Source organism: Sminthopsis crassicaudata, chromosome 6 (genome assembly GCF_048593235.1).
Source record: "Sminthopsis crassicaudata isolate SCR6 chromosome 6, ASM4859323v1, whole genome shotgun sequence".
NCBI classification, from domain to species: Eukaryota; Metazoa; Chordata; class Mammalia; order Dasyuromorphia; family Dasyuridae; genus Sminthopsis; species Sminthopsis crassicaudata.
Window position 1 is genome coordinate 200,013,882 of NC_133622.1, and position 25,108 is coordinate 200,038,989.

General features: G+C 38.2%; 1 protein-coding gene across 1 annotated transcript in view; it reads left to right on the plus strand.

The window, feature by feature from the left end:
- Positions 1 to 25,108, plus strand: part of ABCC8 (ATP binding cassette subfamily C member 8) — a gene marked incomplete in the record, with an annotated part of 117,595 nt that overhangs the window by 1,607 nt on the left and 90,880 nt on the right. The window contains 5 exon segments of the mRNA XM_074276771.1: positions 4,731 to 4,872; positions 14,868 to 14,989; positions 19,721 to 19,887; positions 21,513 to 21,755; positions 24,180 to 24,368. Coding sequence (XP_074132872.1) covers positions 4,731 to 4,872; positions 14,868 to 14,989; positions 19,721 to 19,887; positions 21,513 to 21,755; positions 24,180 to 24,368 — 863 coding nt within the window.

Genomic DNA, 25,108 nt, shown 5'->3' on the forward strand with positions numbered 1-25,108 from the left:
GGGTTTTTAAAATTGTCTTCTAAATTGTATTTTTATGTTTAGTTCCACATTTTCTCTCTCTCTCCATAACTTCCCTCATCCATTGAAAAGGCAAGAAACCCATTATATATATGCAGTCACCCAAAACATTTTCACATTATTCATGTTCCCCTATCCCCCTTAAAAAAAAAAAAAACAACAGAAAAACAGAAAAACAAAGGAAAAAATAAGCTTCATTTCAGACTGTGAGTCCATCGGTTCTTTATCAGGAGTTGATAGTATATGATTGGTGGCTAATTGTATTGATCAATTACTAAGTCTTTCCTAATTGATTATCCTTATGATTGCTATCACTGTGCAAATTGTTCTCCTGCTCACTTCATTTTTCATCAGTTCCTATAGGGCTTCCCGGATTTTTCTGAAATCATTCCCTTCATTATTTCTTATAGCACAATAATATTCCATCATATTCATATGCCATAACTTGTTCAATCATTCCCCAGTTGATGGACATCTCAGTGTACAGTTCTTTGTCACCACAACAAAGAGTTTCTAAAAATATTTTTGCATATATGTGTCCTTTTCCTTTTTCTTTGGTTTCCTTTTGAAACAGACCTAGAAGTGTAATTGCTGAATTAAAGAGTATGAACAATTTAGTAGCCTTTGGACATGATTCTAAATCAGCAGATGTTTTGTGCATAGACACTGATTCAAAATCGAGCTGTTTTCCTTTGAAAATACCATAGCAGGGATTCATCTAGAGAGTTTATGTTGGACTAGATCATTTTTTCTTAGTCTGTTTCCATATACAATAGGGCTTCCTGAGTCTACATTCATTCTATATAGAGGTATGCATGTAGCAGTGCTACGTGAATAAGTCAGCGTTACCAACTCAGGTTTTGCAACATGCCAGGGTGTTCTGTTATGTTAGGAATGTCCATGTGCTTTTAAACATCTTGATTTTGCTTTAATTTCAAGTAAAAAACAATATTCTAAAATATTTTTCAAGGGAAATGACTGTTAAAAAATTGAATACATATTAATAGAATGATGCAGCTACGATGTGTTGATAATGTGAATGCTTCAGCTGTGTGCATAGTGTGCAAGAATCAGCTCCAGTGGATTCAAGTCTATCATTAAATGTTCCATGTGAACTTATACTGTAGAAATTGGCAAATGCTACGAGTCAAATCTTGATTTCTTTTTTGTTTATTATCCAGAATTAAGCTAATGGTGGAAAAAAATGTTAATGAATCTTAAACTTAAAATTGTGCCATGTATACATTTTTTTTTGGAGAGCCAGTTGTTCAACATTTCCACACCCTAGTGTGTATGTGATACACACATAACCGATTGATGAACATTGGCCCTCAGTAAGTCAGTAAATATAAGCCAGCCTTTACACTTCCAATTTATGGGGTTTTTTAAAAATTTAGTTGATGACTTCTATCTTTAACCAACAATAGAATCATAGATTTAGAAGTTAAAAGTTACTTTAGAGACCATCCTACACCCTCATTTTGTAGACGAGGACATTGTATCACAGAAAAGTTAAATGGCTTATCCAGTTCATCCAATTTGTAAAGGGATTTGGAGGGATAAGAACTCTAGAAAAAGTTAATAATGTTCAACCTGGAGAAAAGATGTAAGAGTTATTTTTGAGTATTTGATGAGCTGTCATCTGCTTAATGAAAAGTAAAACTAGGAATAGCACTCCAATGTTCCTGTGACCTCATCAATGTAATTATTTACTCCCCACCCCCATCATTCCAAAATGCAGCCCATTCATGCTTTCTTATCCTAAATAATTCTTGTCTCTCTTTTTCAACTCTCTACTCTCCAAATTGGAGGCTTTCCTGTGATTTTTTGTATATTATGTAGGTATCAGTGGAATGCTCAGGTTGATCACCTGTTGACCTTAAACCTCATCACCTGCCTGGGCCATCCAATTTTCCAATCATATATATCTTTAGTGAGATGCTTTAATGATATCTTTATTTAGTGACCAAGCTTCCCCTGAGACAAAGCACCATATTTTAAAAACCAATATTCTTCTGGTAACATTTTATATTTGTTGGTCACTGGAATGCTAAAGTCTTCAAAGAATTAAAGTTGTCACCTACATGACAATTAAGAGATAGGCTTGAGCAGATTGCAACATATTACAGAAGAAGAGTTATAAAGGAAAAATGACATAAAAGATGGTGCCAAAGAAATGAGCAACTAAGAAAAGATATAGATAGGTCATGTAGCCAGAGTAAGGAATAGAACCATGGGTAACCAAGTACCTATTGGTATTCATGCAATGTGAAGAGATTAAGAGGAAGGTTCACAAAATATTGGGTAGATCCACTCCCTGTGACAAATTTATTGGAGGACATGAATGGGATTGACACAGGAGAGATAGGCAAAGATAACTTGTCATCTGCATAAGTTGAAGGAAGCATCCATATCGAGAAGATCAGTACTGTTGAAGCATTTTAGCAAGAAGTAAGGGACAGAAAATTTATAGAAGTAGATTTCAGCTCAGTGTAAGAAATGCCTAACTTCTAGGCATGTCAAAAAAATAAATAAATATGGAATGGATTGCTTTGTGAAATAGAGAGTTGCCCAATGCTGGAAATATTCAAATGGAAGCAAGATGACTTCTTGTCAGAGATATTGTAGGAAGCATTCCTATTCAAGGATAAGTGCCATCTGAGTCCTCCCCCACCATTCTGAAATTCTGTGAATTACCAAGAAGCTAAGAACTAAGATTAAATCCAAACCTTTGGAGGCTTAATTTCTTTCCTGACAGGGAAACTTTTTACTATATAGGTTGGTAAGAAGAAGTAAAGAGAAAACTAAACATATATACTGAAAGAATCATTTTTATCACATAGGGGAATGTCACCCTCTGGACTCTATTCCCAATACTAAGTCTCTCTTCAAATAATGACACCTTCTAGCCACTCTCACCTTTCCTACTTGTCTCTGAAGTCTCTCACCCACTTCCAATCCTTCCAAGAGGATTTGCATCTCTCTTCTAATATTGTGGGGAAGAGTAAATCCAAGACTTAGTGTCCAAAGATCTAAATTCAAGACCATGTTCTGACATATACTGGAGATGTGGCCTTGAGCAAGCCACTTCCCTGCTGAGCCATAATTTCCCCATTTGTAAAAATGTGATAATATTTCTTCTATTTTCTTCAGCCAAAGCATTGTGAAAAAAAATACAATCTGAAGTATTATTTTAAAGATCTGCATATGAAAGAACAACAGATCTTCTGTTCACAGAATCAAAATGTCAAAACAGGAGGGAGAGTTAGAATCTAAAACAGAATAGGGACATGGGAACATGGATCTATAGAATGACAGAACTGAAATGGACTAAAAGTTAGAACACAGAATATAGTACCTAGAATTTGAGAATCTGGAATATCAGAGCTAGAAGTGACCTTCAAAACCATCCGGTCCAGTTCCCTCCTTTTACAAAGGATTAAACTGAGAATTAAAGGCACGTGACTACCCCAACAGTTACATGGTAAAGACAGTATTCAAACTCAAGTTTCCAAACTCTAAGTCTATGCCTGTTTATCCAGATTGCTTTCTAATGTTGAATTGTAATAAAGTCGTTAGCACAGTATCTGGCACATAATAGGTAATATATAAATGTTTGTGATGATGATGATGATGATAATGATGATGGGTGCTGGTGGTGGTGCTGGTAATAATGCTGGTAGTGATCTTTAAAAGCATCTCTTACAATGCTGATGTACAGGAAAATCTATCAGTGACAGCCTCAGAATCAGGAAGATCTGAATTCAAGTCCTATCTCTAATATATCCTGACTGGGTGACTCTATACAAGTCACATAACTTCTAAAGGCCTCCAGGTAGCTCCCTAAGACCATAAATTACACAATAATTTACCAATCTGCATTATTAGAAGGAATTACTCCAGTGGCCATTTCCTAATGAAATCATCAGTTTCAGATAATCAATTCATATAAACATGCATTTATCACCAATTGATCAACTACTCATTATTAGGGCAACTACATGGTGAATTGGATAGAGAATAAGCCTCTGAGTTCAAATATCACCTCAGAAAAATTTTAGTTGTTTTGCTAGTTTATTAGCCATCAGTTTGCTTATCTGTAAAATGGAGTGACCTCTTAGGGTCACTGTGAGGATAAAATGAGATATTTGGGTTTTTTAATTAAAGATTTTTTATTTTCAAAATATATAAATGGATAATTTTCAACATCCACTCTTACAAAACCTTGTGTTCTGATTTTTTCCCTCCCTTTCCCCCACCTCCTCCCCTAGATGGCAATTGATCCAATATATGTTAAACATGTATAATTCTTCTATATATATTTCCACAAGTATCATGCTGCACAAAAAATCATATCAAAAAAGAAAAATGAGAAAGAAAACAAAATGCAAGCAAATAATAAAAAGAGTGAAAATACTATGTTGTGGGCCACATTCAGTTCCCACTGTCCTCTCTCTGGATACAGATGGCTTTCTTCATCACAAGATCATTGGAACTGACCTGAATTAATGAGATAATATTTGTAAAGCAATTTGCAAACCTTAAAGAGCCTGATTATTATTAGTAAGTGCCTGCTAGGGCTAGACACTGTGTGCAAGGTGATGGTATAAGAATAAAAGTGAAATGGTCCCTGCCCTCAGAGAGCTTACATTTTATCATTTATATCTCCTTGACTGTCTGGAGTCTGTGACTGAGCTGTTCATTCTCTTCAGGATGGGGCAGCCAGAGTGCAAAAGTCCACATCCATCATAGCACATGGCTCCACTTCCCCGGCCACAATCTTCGCTGGATCCTGACCTTCATTCTGCTTTTTGTTCTGGTGTGTGAGATTGCAGAAGGCGTTCTGTCTGATGGGTAAGTGGAGCCTCCTTGTGGTAAGGAATTATTTCAATGACTTAGGCAGGTGTCTTGGACATCTGTTGGATGACAAGCTAACTCACTGACCCTCTTCTCCCTCCTTATTCCTTCTGGAGTTGAGGGAGAGAGAGAAGTATTGGAGAGAGTACCAGATTTGTCAGGAAAACTCAGATTTAAATCTTGTCTCTGACACTAATTAGCTATGAGAAAATGGATAAGTCAATTAATTTCTCTGAACCTCAGTTTCCTTATCTGAAAAAATGAGAATTATAAAACATATAACTCCTACCTCATAGGTATGAGGAGCAAATGAGATACTGTATATAATGCACTTTGCAATCATTAAAATTTGCTATTATATTCTAAATGATCAATCATCCTATGGGTTGACCAGATCACAGATATGCAGTGTCAAGTGGTAGAAACAGGGCTGAACTGGGCAAGAAGAAATAAGATCTTTAGGCAGCCAATTCTATTTTTTGTGCTTAAATTTTCCTCTATCCAGAGGGGGAGGAGAATTCCCCAAAATTCCCTTCTGAAGGGCAGGAAACTAAAACTAAAAATTTATTAAAATATGTGGTTCTAGTAAGGAGTCTTTTACAACTCCCTTAGCAGCAAGTCCTTTGCCCTTCCTGGGTCAAATCCTCCCTCAATAAAATGATAGAGTTGGACCAGAAGGCCTCGGAGTCACTTTTCTACTCTTTGTTGTTTTGTTGTCTTTCCAGTGATTACACACACACACACACACACACACACACACACACACACACACACACACACACACACACACACTTCTACACACAAATACCCATATAAAGGCACCCTTTTCTAACAACAAATAATTAACAGTCAACACAAATAACAAAGTATGCTTCATTTCTTGACTCTAGTCCAACAACTCTTTACCAAGAGTGATTGTGGGGAATGATCTTTTTTACCATCAGTTTCATTAGTCCCCTGGAATAATAACTAGCCATTTGTTCTTATTTTCAGTGGGTTGCATGATCCCATAGAACTGTTGATATGTCAGAACCTAACATAGTTGGGCAGGTGGTCATTGGCTCAGGGCTAGGGTAAATAACCATGGGTAGTATCTAGGATTATTACTTCTGTTCTACTTATCTTCCTGAACCCCTTTTCCCTTTGCACTTTTTTACAAGACCAGGAAAAAAGAAGCAAATACACCTGGGAGAAATGTTGATTGGAGCCTTATATAAGTTTGAATTGATTCTCTTATTAACAAGTTCTGCATGCTGCTGCTAGTGAGGATGTTGCTGATGTCTGGGACTTTGGGCAAGTAGATAAAATCTTTCTTTGATCAGTGAATTGAAGAAAACCCTCATGATCATCCTTTTTCCTTGGACGTGAAGAAGATGAAAAGTATGCTGTAGGGTAGGTGTTGGAGAAATATAAATTCTCCAGCTCTGAATGGGTACGGAGCTATATTGTGTTCATTAAACAAACATTAGCTGAGCACTTAGTGTGCTAAGGGTCCTGTGCTAACAGCATTGACAGAGCTGAAGATGAATCACAGAGAGTGCTCACTCTCTGTGTTTTTACACCATAGTACAGACATGTTAGAACATAAGGAAGACTGTGATCTGTGCAACTGAAGGAACCATTCTGGAGGCCCCAGCCACTGGCATACATGTGTATTTATGCACATACAGCCTCACATATGGCTGCCTTAGCTCTCTATCAAGGAGCTATCCTGCTGGCACTAAGAAGCAGGTTTCCTAACTCCACCATCTGTAGCAAACTCCCTGGTAACAGATGCCAACTAAATGCTAGGGACACTAGCTGGGAATAGCCTCCTCCACTCTTTCATCTCCAGAGTTGAGACTTCTCCTTGGCAAAGTCAGGACCTCTGGGCAAGGAGCTCTTCCTGGGAATAGTGAGATGTTCAAAGCTTCCAAGAAACTCTCAGACTATGAGATTAATAGATTTCTCAAGTTTCACTTACTCTTTTAATTCTCCAAGACAATCATCAAAACTTGGAAGCTCAGTCAGATCATGTCTTGGGCTAATCTCTTACTGAGTAGGAATTCCTCCTTATAAATTCCCCCAAAAATGGTCATCCAGAGAGGAGAGATTAGCAAGACCCAGGAACAAATGAACATAGTAGCCTAGTGTTTGACAAACTAAACGAACTTTATGATCCTATATCCTGAACATGAATTACTGGGATTAGGATACCCTATTAGACAAAAACTACTGAGGAAATTAGAGAGCAGTATTGGAGAAAATTAGGTTAGACCAACAGTTTACACCACATACTGGAAAAAAAGCTCCAAGTGGATCTGTAATTTAAATATAAAAGATTACATAATTTTAATGGGAAGAGAGTGAAATAATTCTCCTGGGAAGTGACAGGGATGAGGAAAAAAATAGCATCAATTAGGCATTTTTTAAAATGGCCATCTACCTCCCCTTGAAGATGTCCACTGAGAACTCCTGAGACAATCTAGTTTTAGTCAGATCTAATTGTTGGGATTTTTTTATATGTTAGGCACAGCTCTATACCTTTTCAACCTCCATTCGTTGTCCCTATTCTTGCCTTCTGGTGCCTAGGAGAATGGTTTTAATCCTCCCACATCAGCTCCCTTCCAATATATGAAGATAGCTAATATAGTTCTTTTAACTGATTCTCATAAGGCATAGTCTCCAGTTCTGACCTTTCTTTAGATTTTCTCTAACATATACCAGAATCTTTATTTAAATATGGCATTCAGAAAAAAAGCACGGTACTCAACCTGTGATCGCACTAAGCAGAATACCCTAGTACTATTAATTAATCGATAAGCATTTATTGAGTAACTTCTTTGATGCAGGGACCAGGTTAAGTACTGAGAATACAAGTACAAAATGAAAAATCCCCTATCTTCAGGAAGCTTGAATTCTATCAGGAGAAGCAACATTAAATACAAAATACATTGGTTCCAAGTTGTGAGATATGAACATAACGAAATAGCGTTCGTTTGCTATTGTGCATAGCTATTGCTATTAAATGCTACTAAAATAAAATAAAATGATAAGCAAATGGATTTCCAAAAAACCTAGAAAAACTTACGTGAACTGATGCTAAGTGAAGTGAGCAGAATCAGGAGGACATTGTATACAGTCACAGCAACATTATACAATGATCAACTATGACAGATTTAGCTCTTCTCAGCAATATAAGGATGCTTACATTTCCATTAGGCTTGGGATGGAAAAATGCCATCCAGAGAAAAAAATTATGGAATCTGAATGCAGACTGAAGAGTGCTATTTTCATTTTATTTGTTTTTTTTTCCTTTCTTATGATTTTTCCCTTTTTGTTGTGATTCCTCTTTCACAACATGACTAATATGGAAATACATTTAAACATGATTGTAGCTTATATCAGATTGCTTCCTGTCTTGGAGAGAGCCAAGAGAGGAAGGGAGAAAAAAATGGAACTCAGAATTATATAAAAATGAGTGCTGAAATCTATACATGTAATTTTTAAAATACTATGAATATACCCAAAACTATTAAGTATGCACAAAAATACAATTAACCACACACACACATATGTGAGGGAACTAAGAGCCTATATGTAGGTTTTGTTATATGTATGTGCATATAAACCTTTCTATATATAATCTGTGAGTGTGTGTGTGTGTGTATACACACATACACATATTTCTTAATTCCTTTATTTGTAAAATGAGGGGTTGGGACTAGATAGTCTCTGAAATCCCTCTGTATTCATAACCATAATTTTATAAATACAAAGTAATTTGGAGCAGAGACATCAGCATTTGGGAGGACAGAAGGGGTCAGGAAAGCCTTTAGATAAAAGGTGAGCCTTGAGCTGAGCTTTGAAGGGAGGCAGAGATGAGAAGAGAATGTATTCCAGACAAGGGCAAGCACAAAGAGATGGGAGATAATATGAGTAATAGCAAGAAAACCAGACTGGCTTTCATACTGGAAAGGTGGGCTAGAGCCAGGTTCTGAAAGGCTTTCAGTATCTAACAGAGGAGTTTGTATTTAAAACCAGAGGCAATAGGGGCAGCTAGGTGGGGCGTGGATAGAGCACCAGCCTTGAATTCAGGAGGACCCAAGTTCAAATCTGATCTCAGACACTTAACACTTCCCAGCTGTGTGACCCTGGGCAAGTCACTTAACCCCAGCCTCAGGGAAAAAAATTAAAAAAATAAAACCAGAGGCAATAGGGGCAGCTAGGTGGTGCAGTGGATAGCCTGCCAGGTCTAGATTTAGGAGCACATAAGTTCAACATTGAATAGCTGTGTGACCCTAAAAAATCATTTAACCATATTTGCCTGAGTTTTCTCATCTGTAAAATTTGCTGGAGAAGGAAATGGCAAAATAACTCAGTATCTTTGCCAAGAAAACCCCAAATAGGGTCATGAAAAGTCGGAAACAACTAAAAAATGACTAAACTGAAAATATGGATCCATTAAAACTTATTGAACAGAGCAACTGATCATTATAATCAAGTCAGGATTTGGTGAATAGTATTTTAATAATTATATAAGGGGTATATTGAAGAAAAGAGAGACTAAGAGCAAAGAGATCCTATCTATTACAGTAGTCCAGGGGAGATGTGATGAGGGCCTTTACCAGCTGGTGGGTGTGTGAGTATAAAGAAAGGGACAGACTAGACAGAGGTTTTGATAGTAGATTTAACAAAATTTGGCAACTGATTGGATGTGGAGGGCAAGGGTGATTGGGGAATCAGAGACAATTCCAAAGTCTCAAACCTGTGTTTGATGGTAGGGAATTGTTCGTTTTTGTCTTAATATCACCAGTGCTTAGCACACAGAAGTCATTCAATAAATGCTTATTGATTGGAAGGACAGTAGTACCCTCAAAAGAAAAAAAATTGAGAAGAAGGATGGGTTCAGGTTTGATGGAGGGAGGGGAGGGTTAGAGAGAAAAAATGAGTTTAATTTTGAACAATGTTGAGTTTATATGTCTATTGAACATTCAGTGAAAATATTTAATAAGCAGTTGGTGATGCAGGGCAAAAATATAAATCTGAGAGTTTTATGCATAGAAATAATAACTGAACCCATGGGAGCTGATGGCATCATTCTGCATACACGTTTATATTAATATAGATATCTAAAATTTGTCTTAGAAGTTTAGAGAGGGTTACAGCTCTCATGAGCATACAGCCTGAGATATCAAATTAAATATATACCCAAGAAGATTTGGGATCCCTGAGCCAATTGCCAATACCCTCCTCTCTCCTGCTGATTGGTAGCTCTTGCTGTTTACTTGGCTACACTGGAAATCCTGACCTTTCTGGCTTTGAAGGATTATATCCTCATTAAGAATTATTGTTATTCAATAACAAATCATTATTGAATGTTTTGTGGCTTCTAGTAGGGCATGTGAATGTGGGCAAGTCCCATCTCTTTGCTTGTTCAATATCTCTAGACGCTGATTGGATCTTCCTGGAAATGGTGCCTTCCCCAAACTCCTGGGGCTTTATTCAATCAAACAATCAATAAACATTTATTGAAGAGCCAACTAAGTGGCAGCACTATGCTAAGCACTGGGAATACAAATCCAAAAGCAAGACCGGGGTCTGCCCTCTAGGCATTTATGATCTAAAAGGCATATACAACATATGAGGGGGGGGCTTGCAAGGAAATTTTGATCTGGACAGTCCCAAGGATTGGGAATAGATTAAAATGATTTTCTTGTAACAAAGGGAGTATGACTGTGCTATTGATCCAAGAGCAAGAACAAGAGATTCTTAGTGGCAAAGTAGAAAACAAGATGTCTACATTAGGAAAGTTATGTTGTACTAGGGAAATGACTGGATATGATGGGAAGCATGGACCAAGAATGCCTAGAGAGAATGTCTTCAGTTATGAAGTATTAATCCATCAGCATCTCTTATTAATGCTGTTATCTCTCTGAAGATAACTCTCTGGAGAAGAGAAGTGGAGCCATGAATGAAGTACAGGGTGACTGAGAAAGTAAGAAAGGCAGGGTAAGGTATGTGTAAAGTCATTAGATCCTGAAACCCATTAGGGACCAGAAAAGGGGCACAGGAACCTGGAAACCTAACTCACTATAGTACTCAGTATCTTAGGTTGTGCCTAAAGCCACTGGATCCTCCTCAAGGTCCAGAGACAGAAATCACCTAGAAAAGGATAGTTGGTTTGCTCTGATCTCAGTGACAACTGTGGGAAGGCAGAGCAGCGATAACTCTCTAGTATCCAATTAAACTCTGGGAAAAGCTTCTCTTCCTTGCCCTCTGACATCAATCAAACATGAAGGATTATATCCTCATTAAGAATTATTAGTATTCGATAACAAGTCATTATAGAATGACTTGTTCCCAGACTCTAGTAGGGCATGTGAATGTGGGGACCTCTCTCCTCCTTCCTGGAGCCTGATTTTATATTCTGAATCCTCTCCCTGCTTAATGTCAATTAATCCCTGCTCAGAGGTTAGCTGGTATTTAAAAGGTTGATATTGTAATATATTTAAATTGTTGGCTAACACCTAAATTGTTAGCTGACAACTAAGCTCTAACTTGATCATTGTGAAAGTACTGCTTTCTATAGACTAAGGTGCCTGAACAATGGAAACAGAATTTTCCTCTTCATTAGAGAGGAGTCACAACAGATGAAGAAGAAATGGAAAAAAATTGTTAAAATATATTTTTTTCACCAAATATTTGCCTCCAAACCTGATGAATGAAATGGATGAATGTGTGTGTGTGTGTGTGTGTGTGTGTGTTATACACACACAGAAAAAGAAATAGAGAAAGAAAGTTTATCTAAAAGTCATACTCTTGAAACCTGCCATCTTTAGGAAATAGGTAACCAATTCTTCCATCTTTTCAACTCTTCCCAGATAGATGTAGACTGGCCATTGCTAGTTGCCTGAGCTATATCTTGCCACTGGATTCTGATGGCTCTGGAGGAAAGAGTGAGCCTGATGACTTTGCAAAGTTAAATCCAATTCACTTGCAAGTCAAGACATCTCCCTTCTGATGTCATCAGTCCTTTTTGAGGATGAAGGATGAAGAATGGTAGATATAGGCAAATTTAGACCTTTAACCAGGAACCTCACATTTCTTAAAATTCAAAGCAAAGAGATGCATTTGCAAGTAAGTGGATGGCTTTTGTAAGAGAAGATGGCTTAGATGATTTATCACTTTTCTTTCAGTGTTAAGATTCTAAGACTTACCAGCTCCCAGAACCAAAAAACAGGGTTTTGATCCCAAAGTTAAAGCTAAGAATTTCCCCAATTACAAAGTCCAAAAGGTGCAAAGCCATCCACATTTCACATCGTAACAACCTGCATGACATGAGGTGAGGCAGGTGATAAGAATCACATCATCAGTGTGCTCCTGCTTGCTCTCACAGACTAAATTCTCAATTATTTTATAGAATCGTAGAAATAGAGCAGGAAAGGATCTCAGAGTCTCTCCCCCTCCCATCCCAATTTAAAGATGAGGACATAGGCCTATGGAGGAAAATGATTTTCCCAATAATGTCAAAAATGTTTTACACTGAAGATAGCACTAACATTATTAGCATCCATTTCTTGAGAAAAGAAATAATTATAAAAGGCTATTATAAATTCAGTAATGCATCTTAGTAATCAAATAATTAATCTAAGCATTTACTAAGCATTTATTATATGTCAGGTATTGTGCCAGACACTGCATGTACAACACAAAAAATAAAATGATCCCTGCTCTCTAGAAATTAATGGGAAGAATACTCTAATAAGTATATACAGAATGAATATATAGAGTGAACATAAAATAAATAAGTTAGTGAGGAAGGGCTCTAGAAGCTGGAAGAAAGCAGGAGTATGAGAAAAGACTTGATGCACCATATGGTGCTTATAAGGAAGTGGGACATTCAAGGCATGGGGAACAGAAAATACAACTGCCTCTGTTGGGGTGAGAGGAATTGTCTGTGTAGGAGAGAGAAGGCCAGTTTGTTGGATTATGTGGTTATTGTTTGTCCATCATTCTCAAAAAGGACCATGAAATCAGGGAGGTGATGTCATGACATGTAAGTGAATTGGATTTAAGTAAAGAAAGATTATGCAAGGTCACCAGCCTTACTTTCTAGAGCCCATATGGCTGGACCACAGAGTGAGGATAGGGGGATAGTGTATGATACTAGAAAGATAGGTTGTGACCAGATCGTAAAGGGTTTTAAAACCCCAAAAGTGGAGATTATATTTAGTCCTAGCATGAATACAGAGCTACAGAGTTTATTGGATAGGAACCTGACACGGTCAGATTTGCACTCAAGAGAAATCTTTTTGTGCAAAGCATGGATTGGAATGGGAAGAGATTTGAGACAGGGAAACCAATTAATAGCTGCTGCTGATGATGATGATGATGATGATAATAATAGTTATCAGGATGATTTCAGAGAGACATGGAGAGACTTACATGAACTGATACTAAGTGAAATGAGCAGAACCAAGAAATCATTGTACAAAGTAACAACAAGATTATACAATGATCAATTCTGATGGACGTGGCTCTTTTTAAGAACGGGATGATTCAGGCCAGTTTCAAGGATCTTGTGATGAAGAGCCATCTACACCCAGAGAGAGGACTGTGGGAACTGAGTGTGGACCACAACATAGTATTTTTCAATCTTTTTGTTGTTGTTTGCTTGTATTTTATTTTCTTTCTCATTTTTTTCTTTTTGATTTGATTTTTCTTGTACAGCAAGCTAATTGTATCTATATGTATATATATGCACACACACACACACATATATATATGTATACATATATATGTATACACACACATATATATATAGGATTTAATATATATTTTGACCATGTTTAACATATGTTGGATTACCTGCCGTCTGGGGGGGGGGAAGAAGGAGGGAAATTGGAACACAAGGTTTTGCAAGGGTTAATGTTGAAAATTATCCATGCATATGTTTTCAAAATAAAAAGCTTTAATAAAATAAAAAGAACTGTCATTTAAAATAACAATAATAATATCATTTATATGATGCTTTAAGGTTTATAACATACTTTACAAATAATATCTTGCTTGATTTTCACAATAAACCTGGGAGGCAGGTACTATTATTATATTTATTATTACTAATGAGGAAACTGAGGCAAACAGAAGTTAAGAATTTGCCTAGTGTCACACAACTAGTAAACTTCAGGGGCCCATTTTGAACTCAAGTCTTCCTGATTCCAACTCCAGGAAGACCTGATTTCAAATCCTGCTTCATGAAGTTACTAGCTGGGTAACCTGGGTAAACCATTTACTCACTCTGAACCTCAGTTTCCCCTTTTATATAATGGAAGCAACAATACCTGTAGTACCTACCTCACAAGATTGTTGTGAAGCTCAAGTCAAATCATGAATGTGAAGTACTTTTTCAACCTCACTATGGAAAGACTGTGGAAATCATAGAAAGTGACATGTATGTCAGCTCCCAACTTTCTTGGGCTAATATCAAGAAAAATAACTTTAAAAAATAAAATAAAGTGTTTTATAAATGTAGTTTCCTTATTTTTAGTGATTTTATTTTTGTTTTTGTTTTTCCATCACCTTCATCCTGACTACATCTCTCTTCCCAGTCCCTCTCAGAACTACATTTGGTCAAGTTAACAAGCATGTGTGCCAGGCTCTGTGCTAGATGTCTGGGAATACAAACACCAGCAGAAAGATAATCCCCACCCTTAAGTAATTTGCAATGGGGGAAGATCTAGGTACAATATTCCACACCTGAAAACAAATAGAATATTCTCAGTGTCTTATCATTACTGAAACAAAGCTCTCATTTTCCTTCCTCCTTTACTCTTTTCTCCAAACACTACCAATTTTGAGAAACTGTCCAGTGTAAACCCTCTGAAAGCACTGAGTTTGGCAGCATGCTATGGCATTCATTGTCTTGGTATGCACAGGATGGCTTCCGCAGCCTTGTAGCATCTGCCACGTGGGACTAATACAACGTTTTTCTCTCTCTTTCCTCCTAGGGTGGCCGACTCTCGTCATCTGCACTTGTACATGCCTGCTGGGATGGCGTTTTTGGCAGCCATCACCTCCGTCGTCTACTATCACAACATTGAGACTTCCAACTTTCCCAAGCTGCTGATTGGTACGTGGCAGAGCTGTTCCCCAACTCCTATAACCAGCTTCTGGGTTGCCTTGTATCCGTAGCCAGCTGACAATGGCCAATCACTAAAGATATTACAGCAGTTTGTGAGAGTTTGAATTTCTAGTTGTAGAGGTAATTTTCGCCTTTGAGAACCTAGAACCCAGGTTCTTGTGAACCTTCTGCTAGGCTCTGGTGCTGCTCTTTAGAGGGTCCAGGCTGCATATCTGGGACTAAGACTGGGTTACTCATAATCCTGAGGTGGGGCTAGGTGCCCATAGAAAGGCCAAAGTGTCCTGGTCCCCATCTTGTTCTCCCTACTTATTGAGCCCTACATTTCTGCAGTCTAGGAAGTCATAGTGAATATGGAAGATTTAGGGGAGACCATAAGAGATTGAGAGGAACATGTTTGAGTCATGTGTGGTGCACTGGGAAAAGTACTAGATCTGGAGGGAGAAAACATGGATTCCAATTTGGGCTCTTTCAGTTGCTATTTTTTTGATCTTGGGCAAAACCCTTCATGGTTCATCAAGGATTTAAACTAGAAGGTCTCTAAGATTCCTTTTCATTGTCAATCTGTGATCTGATGATCTGAAGGAGGTAGAAGATAAGGATGTGGTAGGAGGGGGTGAGCAGAGAAGGAGGGATATGGGAAAAATGATTAAAATATGATAGCAATAGTTTACATTCATATGGCAATTTAGAGTAATGCAGACTTTTACACATGGCATCTCATTTGAGACAGGCAATAGAATCTCAGGTTTTAAAAGTCCATCAGATAAAAGTGGCTATTATTGTTGATTCAAAACTTCAAGAATGTCTAATTTCATGTGTGTGGATATATCTACAAGTGTGTGGTGCTCTATAATTTGGGTAGTTTTTGAGAGATGCCGTGGCTGAGAAATTCATCACGCTCACCATGCAACCTTCATAGTTTTTGAGTGCTGGAACACGTGCCTTCCTTTCACACTGAAATGGTAGGCAACAGTTGGTCACATGATGCATTGGAAGAGGGTTCGGGGTTTTGAGTCAGAGGATCCATGAACCTTGAACAAGCCATTTAATTTTTTGTTCTGTTTCTTCATATACAAAATAAGGTTGGACTACATGATTTTCAATTTCCCTTCCAGATTTAATTCTATAATTCTTTAAGCCTTTCTCCCCATTTCAAAGACTGGAAATCAGAGATAACAGAAATCTGAGAGCCTATTGTAGGATCTGTTGATTTCCCAGTCTAGGACTCTTTATTTTAAATAAAATAATATCACTTTGAAAGGACTTCAAAGACCATCTTGTTTAGCTCATGTGTGGTCAGATGTCCTTTTTTGCAAATTCCCCCTAAAATGATCATCCAGCCTTCACTTGAAAAATTCTAAGGGAGATCATGAAGAGTGCTGGCTTTCGAGAGAGAGAACATGGGTTCAAATCCTGGCTCTTCTTACTTACTATCTATTTGACCTCAGACAAAAGCTCCAATTGTTAAGAAGTGTTTTTTGTGCTTCTTTTTAATTTCCATTCGTAGTTCTTAGTCCTGCTCTCTGAGGTGGAGCAGAATAAGTCTGGTCCCACCTGTATGGAGGAAATAGCCAACCAGATACTTCATACTAGTTATCGGGGTCATTCTCCCTACCTTTCCCATCTCCTATTCCCAAATCTTCTTCTTTTTCAATTAAAAAAGCACCATGATCCTGAAGGATTTTCCCATCCTGGTTATCCACTCCTGAGTGTTCTTCAATTTACATGTGTTTTCCTTAAATATAGCAGCTAGAATTGAATCATGGTTTGGTTCAATGGATTATAATGTTTGAATAATGCTACATAGTCTCTGAGGGGCCAGTGGATGCAGAATGGTCAACACCTTTGTGGAGACCAGGGCTTCTTAAACTTTTTCCACTTGCAACTCCTTTTCACCTGAGAAATTTTTATGCAATCTTGGGTATAAAAGTATTCTATATGTTTGCGTGTGTATACAGACCAAACATTTACTGATAATAAATTATAATTTCATGATTCCTACATTCAGTTATATGACCCCATCATGACACACTAAGAAGCTTTGATGTAGAATACTGCCCCTCTCCCTTGCATTCAGCAGAGGAGAGCCTTAGCTTTAGCTTAGAGCTTCCAGAATGCCTTGCTGCTGCCAAAGAAGCAGGCAACAAGCATTAATTTTTTAATTAAATTTTATTTTTCCCATTTAAAAAATCCATTATCTCTCCTTCCCAACTCATTTCCTGACTTGGTGGGGAGGGATGAGGGAGGAAGGATAGGGACCTTTTCTATGTATATTAAAGCAAAATAAATGACTGATTGGTCATGTTCAAAAAAATTGCCTCATTCTGCACCCTGAATTCATAATCTCTGTCAGGAGAATGTGGCATATTCATCATTTTGTCCTCTGAAATCATAGGTGGTTGTAGCACTGATCAGAATCCTTAAGTCTTTCAAAGATATTTTCAACAAAGCATCATGGAAAGACAAGGGATAGAAAAATGGCCTTTGTTCTCAAGGAGTTCACATCCAAAGATAAGGGACAACATGCCAATAGCTATATACGTGCAAGATAATATGTGTGTGCATACATATACCTTATGTGGTTTTAAATATACATATATATTTATACACGTGTGTCTGTATATTGTATATGATTGTATATAGGAATGTGTTGGAACCAAGTGGAAGGGGCTCGTGAAATTGGCAAAGGATACAAACAGATATGGTTTAATTTATTGTTTTCTTGGTTATGCAAATTAACATTACCTGTATTGTATTATATCTTTATTTTATTAAAACATTTCCCAATTCTTTTTTTTTTTTTTTTTTTTTTTGCTGAGACAATTGGGATTAAGTGACTAGCCCAGGGTCACACAGCTGGGAAGTGTTAAGTGCATGAGTTTATATTTGAACTCAGGTCTTTCTGACTTCAGGACTGGTGCTCTATCCACTGTGCCACCTATTTGCCCCTCCCAGTTACATTTTAATCTGGCTTTAGAGTACTTGGGAGTTATGCAAGCTTCATGCAGCGGGCTGCCTTGAGTTAGTCATCTCCAGTCTAGACTTAAGAAAGTGAATTAGAAAATGTTAATAATGCAAATTTCACTTAAAAGTATATTTTATGTGCTTTTTTGAGAGCCAGTTGTTAAATATTTATCAGCATTTCCTTGTAAATAATAAATATCTGTAATATAGGTATTATAGGTATATGTAAAATGTGACATGGATACATATTATTATATGCATTATACAAGTTATCCACAGTACACACAGTGTAAATCTGACTCCCTCTGAGTAGTCTCAGGAAAGTCAGGCATCTCATGCTAACCAGGTGTGAGTGGTAGGTAACTTACTCGACAGGTGCTGGCATTCCTGTCTCTAGGCTGGGCAGGGTGTTGAATACAGGCTGCTGATAGCAACAATCTCAGGGTCCAGTTTGCTAAGAAACCTTTCAATCAATTAATAGCACTCACTGACCCAAAACAACTCCCCCTCAATAGGGCAGCTTATGTTCATCTATTTTTTAATTCACAAGGAAACAAAACAGTGAGTAACTAAGATTTGCTTTTTATAACCTAAGTTATCTCCTGGGAAAAGAATGGGTTGGTAATTTCTAAGGAACAAGAAACAGATTTACCATGCTCCTTCCAGGAGCTCTTCCACCGGCTCTCCCAAGGGGGTGATCTGTAATACATAATGTATGCTATAGGGAAGGTGGCTAGGGGCTATTGAACAGGGAGTGTTTCATTCTTTGTATTGAGCTCCTCAATGGTAGTACAGTGCCTGACACAAAATAGCTACTTAATCAGTACTTGCTGATTGATTTATTGATTGATTGGAGTAGTGGAAGCCACAAAGTCTTGGACTCACACTCAATTTCATCATCATCACAACTTCTATCTATTTGGTACCTTATGCTTGGCAAAGCACTTTATGTAAAATGTGTCTTATTATTTTTCCACATTATAGTTAGGGATTAATATATCCTTATTTACAGAAGAAGAAACTGAGACTGAGACGTCCTCTCATACCTAAATGCACTTAGGAACATGTTATCATTGATTTAGAGCTATAAGGGGCCTTAAAAGCTATCAGGTCCAACTTCATAATTTTACAGGTAAGGAAACAGGTTCAGAAATGCATGTCATGGAGCTAATAAGTATCTGAGGTGGTATTTGGGCCCAAGTCTATCTGATACCAAGTCCAGTGCTCAACCATTCTACAATGTTGCCTCTAATCATCACACCATCCCCTAACCCAGCGTCACCCTTCCAGCAGACCATATTTGTACATGGACCCATCCTCACACACAGACTCACTCTCAGGTATAGGTTCACATAGGTAGCTGGGTGGCACAGTGGATAGAGTCCCAGGTCTGGAGTCAGAAAGACTCACCTGAATTCAAATCTGGTTTCAGACCAGACCCTTAATAGTTATATGACCTTGTACAAGTCACCTTACCTTGTTTGCCTCAGTTACCTTATCTATAAAATGAGCTAGAGAAAGAAATGGCAAGCCACTCCGGTATCTTTGCCAAGAAATCCTCCCCCACATGGGGTCATGAATAGTCAGACTCGACTGAACAACATAGGTTCATATACACCCAAACTTACACCCACCCTCACACAGAGATTCATAGCTCTTTCTGTTTAAGTCCACACACACACACACACACACACACACACACACACACACACACACACATGCACACATCACACATTTCCCTTTTCTCAATTTCAGCCTTGTTGATTTACTGGACTCTGGCCTTCATAACCAAGACGATCAAGTTTGTCAAGTTCTATGACAATGCAATTGGATTTTCTCAGCTCCGCTTCTGCCTAACCGGGCTACTGGTGATCCTCTATGGAATGCTCCTGACTGTGGAAATCAATGTCATCAGAGTAAGGGTAAGCAGCTCCTAACCTGCCATGTCACCATCTCTGCTCTGGGTGCTCCAGGGAGACAACTAAGCCGCCTTGGGACAGCTTTCAATGAGTTCTTTTGCTGATGGCCATTCTCCGTCTCTCTAACTTCAGAGATCCATGTCAGCTTTCCAGGGCTCTGTTAGATGGGGTTAACAACAGTCCATATGATGGTTTTTCCCGTTTGTTCTGATTTTTCTCTCCCAATAGGACTCATATAGAATACATTCTCTTAAATGAATGTACTGTATAACCTAATTTTTTTAAAAGTCATATCAGTATGAGGGATGTTGGAGGGTTTGAAAAGTGATAGGAAAATCAAGCATTCAAAAAAAAGTTGCAAGGGTCTACATTTTGTAGTTTGTAAGAAAAAAAAAAACAACCCACCGGTGAATATGGACAGAAAGGGATTCATAGAATCGTAGATTTGGAGTAGAATGGAGCTAAGAGACTGTTTAGTTGTATCCTCTCATTTTATAGAAAAGTAAACTGAGGCTCAGAGAAGTGAAATATGGATAGATGATAAGTCACATACAAGTCATGGGTCACAGACTTATATCTGAAAGGTACCTTAGAGGCCTTCTCTTTGAGAAGAAATGAAAGCCCCAGGCGCTGTCCAAGGTCTCACAGGCAGCAAGTGATTGTCAAGATTCAAACCCAGGTCCAATGTGATTCCGAATCCAATGTCCTTTCCACGATACCATTCTATGGCTGTCTTGTAAATCTTTGATTCTATGGAGAAATAAATAACTCATAACATCCACCAGATCTCAGAGAACCGAGAGGTAAGGTAGTCAAATCCTTTCATTTTATAGATACCCAGAGGAGGCAAGCTAGTTGTATTTAGCAAAGTCCAGTTTAATTCCAGATCCTCCATCTTCATTGACTGCCTCTAGCTTAAATGTACCAGGACTGATTGAGAGTAGTCTCAAGAGGTCATGAAGCATTGAAATGAATGCTTATAAAGGCAGCTAGGTGGCACAATGGATAGAGCATTAGCCCTGGAGTCAGGAGGATCTGAGTTCAAATCCACCCTCAGATATTTGACACTGTGTGACCCTTGGCTAAATACTTAACGCCAATTGCCTCAATAAATAAATGGTCCAGGAGGTGAGGATCTCCTTTCCCAGATATCACTAGCTATAACTCCTACTGCCACAAGGCTTTTCTGGTTACAAAGAAATCTGTTATTTTATTGACCCTTCCCAACAACTTCATGAAGGAATAATGCAAGTCTGCTTCTTTCACATAGTTGAGGAGACCAAGACTTAGAAATATAAAGTGACTTCTCTTGCATTTTTTTTTTGGTCAGAAGACCAAATATCATTTAGGAAAGCCATTCCTCTTTCCTGGGCCTTGGTTTCTTTAAGTCTGAAAAGAATAGGTAGGAATGAATGGCCTCTGATGTCCTTTTCAACTCCAAATTTGTTAATTAAGCTAGTAAGTGATAAAGCTTAGCCTAGAATTCAGCTGGGGTATCCTCAGAATTCAGGGCCTTTTTCATCTTATCTCTCAGAGATCAAGCTCTAGAATTTTTTACCTTACGTATTTGGGGCAGGGAGTCGAATCATGTAGGGGCATTCACTCTCCACTGTATGTGTGCTTCTTAGAGATATGTATTCTTCAAGACACCCAAGGAGGTGAAGCCACCGGAGGATCTACAGGACTTGGGTGTACGCTTCCTGCAGCCCTTTGTGAACCTGCTGTCTAAGGGGACCTACTGGTGGATGAATACCTTCATCAAGACAGCCCATAAGAAACCCATTGACCTGAAAGCCATCGGGAAGCTGCCCATTGCCATGAGGGCCCGGACTAACTACCTGCGCCTCCGGGAGGCCTTCGAAGCCCAGAAGGTCAGTGATGGACATGGTCCTCATCAGGAGAATAACCTTCTTCTGGATGCTCAGAAGAACTTAACAATTTCTTTATAATCACAGGAGGATTCTTCATTCTATTTTCATAGTCCATCACAGCTTTATTTTAAAAGGCTTTCACAAAATTACCAGATTTCAGACCCAGATATGACCTTGGAAGGCATCTTGACAAACCCGAGCAAAAATCACTCTAAAGGTGGCCCTCTGTTTTAAAAAAAAAAAAAAAAAACTACCAGTGATAAAGAACTCTCTCTCTAGGTAATCTAGATCACTTCAATAGAAGCAATTTAGCATGGTCAGGAGGAACTTAGTTCAAATCCTAAATGTGGCCCTGGGCAATCATTTAAATGTGGACTGCCTCAGGTTCCTCATCTATAAAATTATGATAATAATAACATCAACCTCTCATTTTTATTATGAAGATAAATGAGATAATATTTGCAAAACACTTTGCAAGCTTTAAATACTATATTAATTCTAGCTATGATTAGTAGAAAGTTTTTCTTTTATATGAAACTAGAATGTTTTCTAAAGTCTTTTATAATTTTTTTTCTTTTTACATCATAATTTCCCAATTCTACCACTTTTTCAAGTAGGAGCCTCCCTTGTAATCAATTAAGCAAATAAAACACTTTGATTATATCTGACAGCACTCTGTACCCGTAGTCCACCACCTCTCTGTTGAAAGAAGAGAGATCCGTTTCAGCATCACTCCTGTGAAGTCAGGATTGGTCATCACATTGCTATCTGTTCTGATCTCTTTTAACATTGTTTGCTTTTATTTAATTGTTGTTCTTGGTTCTTCTACAACAATCCATGTAGGCTTTCCCAGGTTTCTTTGGATTCTTTTGATTCATTTTGTACACCACAATGATATTTTATTATATTCATGAACCATAGAAATTGTTCAGAAATAATGTCCATGAACCACAGAAATGGTCAGAATTCTCTAGTTGACAGGCACACTCTTTGCTTCTGAATCCTCCATATCATAAAAGTGCTACTATGAATATTTTGATATTTAGAGATGTCTTTTTGTCTCTGACTTCCCTGGGGTAAAAGCCCCACTGGTGATACCTCTAGTCACTTTCCTAGTGGTATTCCAAATTGTTTTCCAGAATGGATGGACCAATTTGCAGCTCCAACGGTGTGTAGTGTGCCACTCTTCCCATGGTTCCTGAATAATACTGATTACTTTGTCATTTGTAATCTTGCCAATCTCCTGAATTAGAAGTGAAAACTCAGAACTGTTTTAATTTGCACTTCTCTTATTAATATTGGGACCATTTTTATAATATAACAACAGCTAACACACATATTGCTTTTATGGTTTGCCAGATATTTTACATATGTTGTCTTATTTGAGCCTCAAAAAACTCTGGGAAGTTGCTGCTCATTTTACAGTTAGGGGAACTGAGGTTGAGAGATCACAGAGGAAGGCAAGCTACAAGCATTCATTCGTTGTCTACTATATGCCTAGAAAGTGTCTGAGGTAGGAGTTGAATTCTAAGTCTTCCTGACTCCGAGTCCAGCATTTTATCCACTGCACTATCTATCTACCTCATATACTGCATCATTTACCTTTTGCCTTCTTTTCACTGTCTATTTCTAGATTTTAAATACTATTGGGGCACGACATAGATTTGTGCCAATTTCCTATAAATTTTGGAGATCAGACCTCTATCAGAGTTATTTCATGTGTAAGTTTTCCCCAATTGACAGTTTCTTTTCTAATCCTAGTTATATTAATTTTGTTTGTATGAAAGCTTTTGTAGAGATAACTGCCTTTTTGCAGCTCCCACTTATTATTCTCCCTTAAGGACAAGCAGAACAAATCTTATCCCTCTTCTTGATGCGAGCCCTCCAAATACTTGGGAATAGCTTTTATAGCCATCTTACACTCTGAGAAGTAGTCAGGACAGGGATGATGATCCCCATTTTGCAGATGGGTAAACTGACCCATAAAACAATAAGATCACATAGCTAGTCAGTGGCACAGGTACGGATTTCCCACCTATCTAGGATATTTTTGCCTCTCCTTCATGTTGCCTTAATATATACATACACATAAACTAGTTTGCTGAGAAAGACGGATAGCAATGTACTAAAATGAGTAAGCTGAATACTTCCAACTTCCCAGCTCTCCCTGATTAAAATAGGCTCTGTCTTCTTAATCTTAGCAAGTCCATCCAAGTCCAAGGAGACAGCAGCCATTAGGACTTTGAAGTGTCGTATACAACAAATTGTTATTATTGTAGTGGTTGAGGACTAGCAAGAGAGTTGAGGTAGGGAAAGAGGGGTAGTATCTGGGAAGGTGGCTATCAGTGTTAATCTCCTGGGCACAGGTTGCCCCATCCACTGTAAGAGCTCTGACTTTGCTGCTGTGTTTTCTTGCTGGACCAGGGGAAGGGCTCCAGATATTCCCAGGGCTCTCGGGCCATTTGGTGTGCTCTCTGCCATGCCTTTGGGAGAAGGCTGGTCCTCAGCAGCACCTTCCGGATCTTGGCTGACTTCCTAGGATTTGCGGGGCCATTGTGCATTTTTGGAATTGTCAACCACCTTGGGAAAGAAAACGGAGTCTTCCAGCCAAAGGTAAGCAATCCCTGTGAACCAAATGGTCCTCTCCAGGGAGCAGGGAAAAGGCTCAGCCCATTCTCTCACCCGATAAGTGCAAGGGAGCTTCCATGGCAGGGTATTTGTTAGAGACTGCCAAAGTATCTGTACTAGATTTGGTCTAAACCACCCCTATCTGCTAAATAGGACCACCGAATGTATTGGAGAGCAATAAGAGAAAAGGGGGGAAGGAATTTATGAGAGTAGAGACATAACAATTATGATGTACAGGGGAAAGAAGTTTGACCTTGGAATCAAGTAACGGGGTTTCTGGTCCTGCCTCAAACATTTACTAGTCTGAGTCATTTCTCTAGACTTCAGTTTCTCCATCTCTAAAATGAGGAAGTTGGATTTGATGACCTCTAAAATTCCTCTCATCTCTAAACCTATGATCCTGCGCCTTGGGTTTGAAATCCTGACCTGACATTTAGTAGCTATATGATCTTGGAAAAATCACTGAGACTCAGTTGCCTTGTCTGTAAAAATGGACATCACAATTGTACTTAATAGATCTTAATTTGCTTAATAATCATAATAATAATAGAGCACTTTAAAATTTAAAAAGTACTTTATACATATCATTCCAATAGCACCAACTCTGAGGCAAATTCTGTGGGTATTATCCCTATATTTTGATGCAGAAATTGAGATTCAGAGGACTTAAATGGCATGCCCCCATCATAACTAGGAAGGGTCAAAATCAGGATTTGAACCCAGAC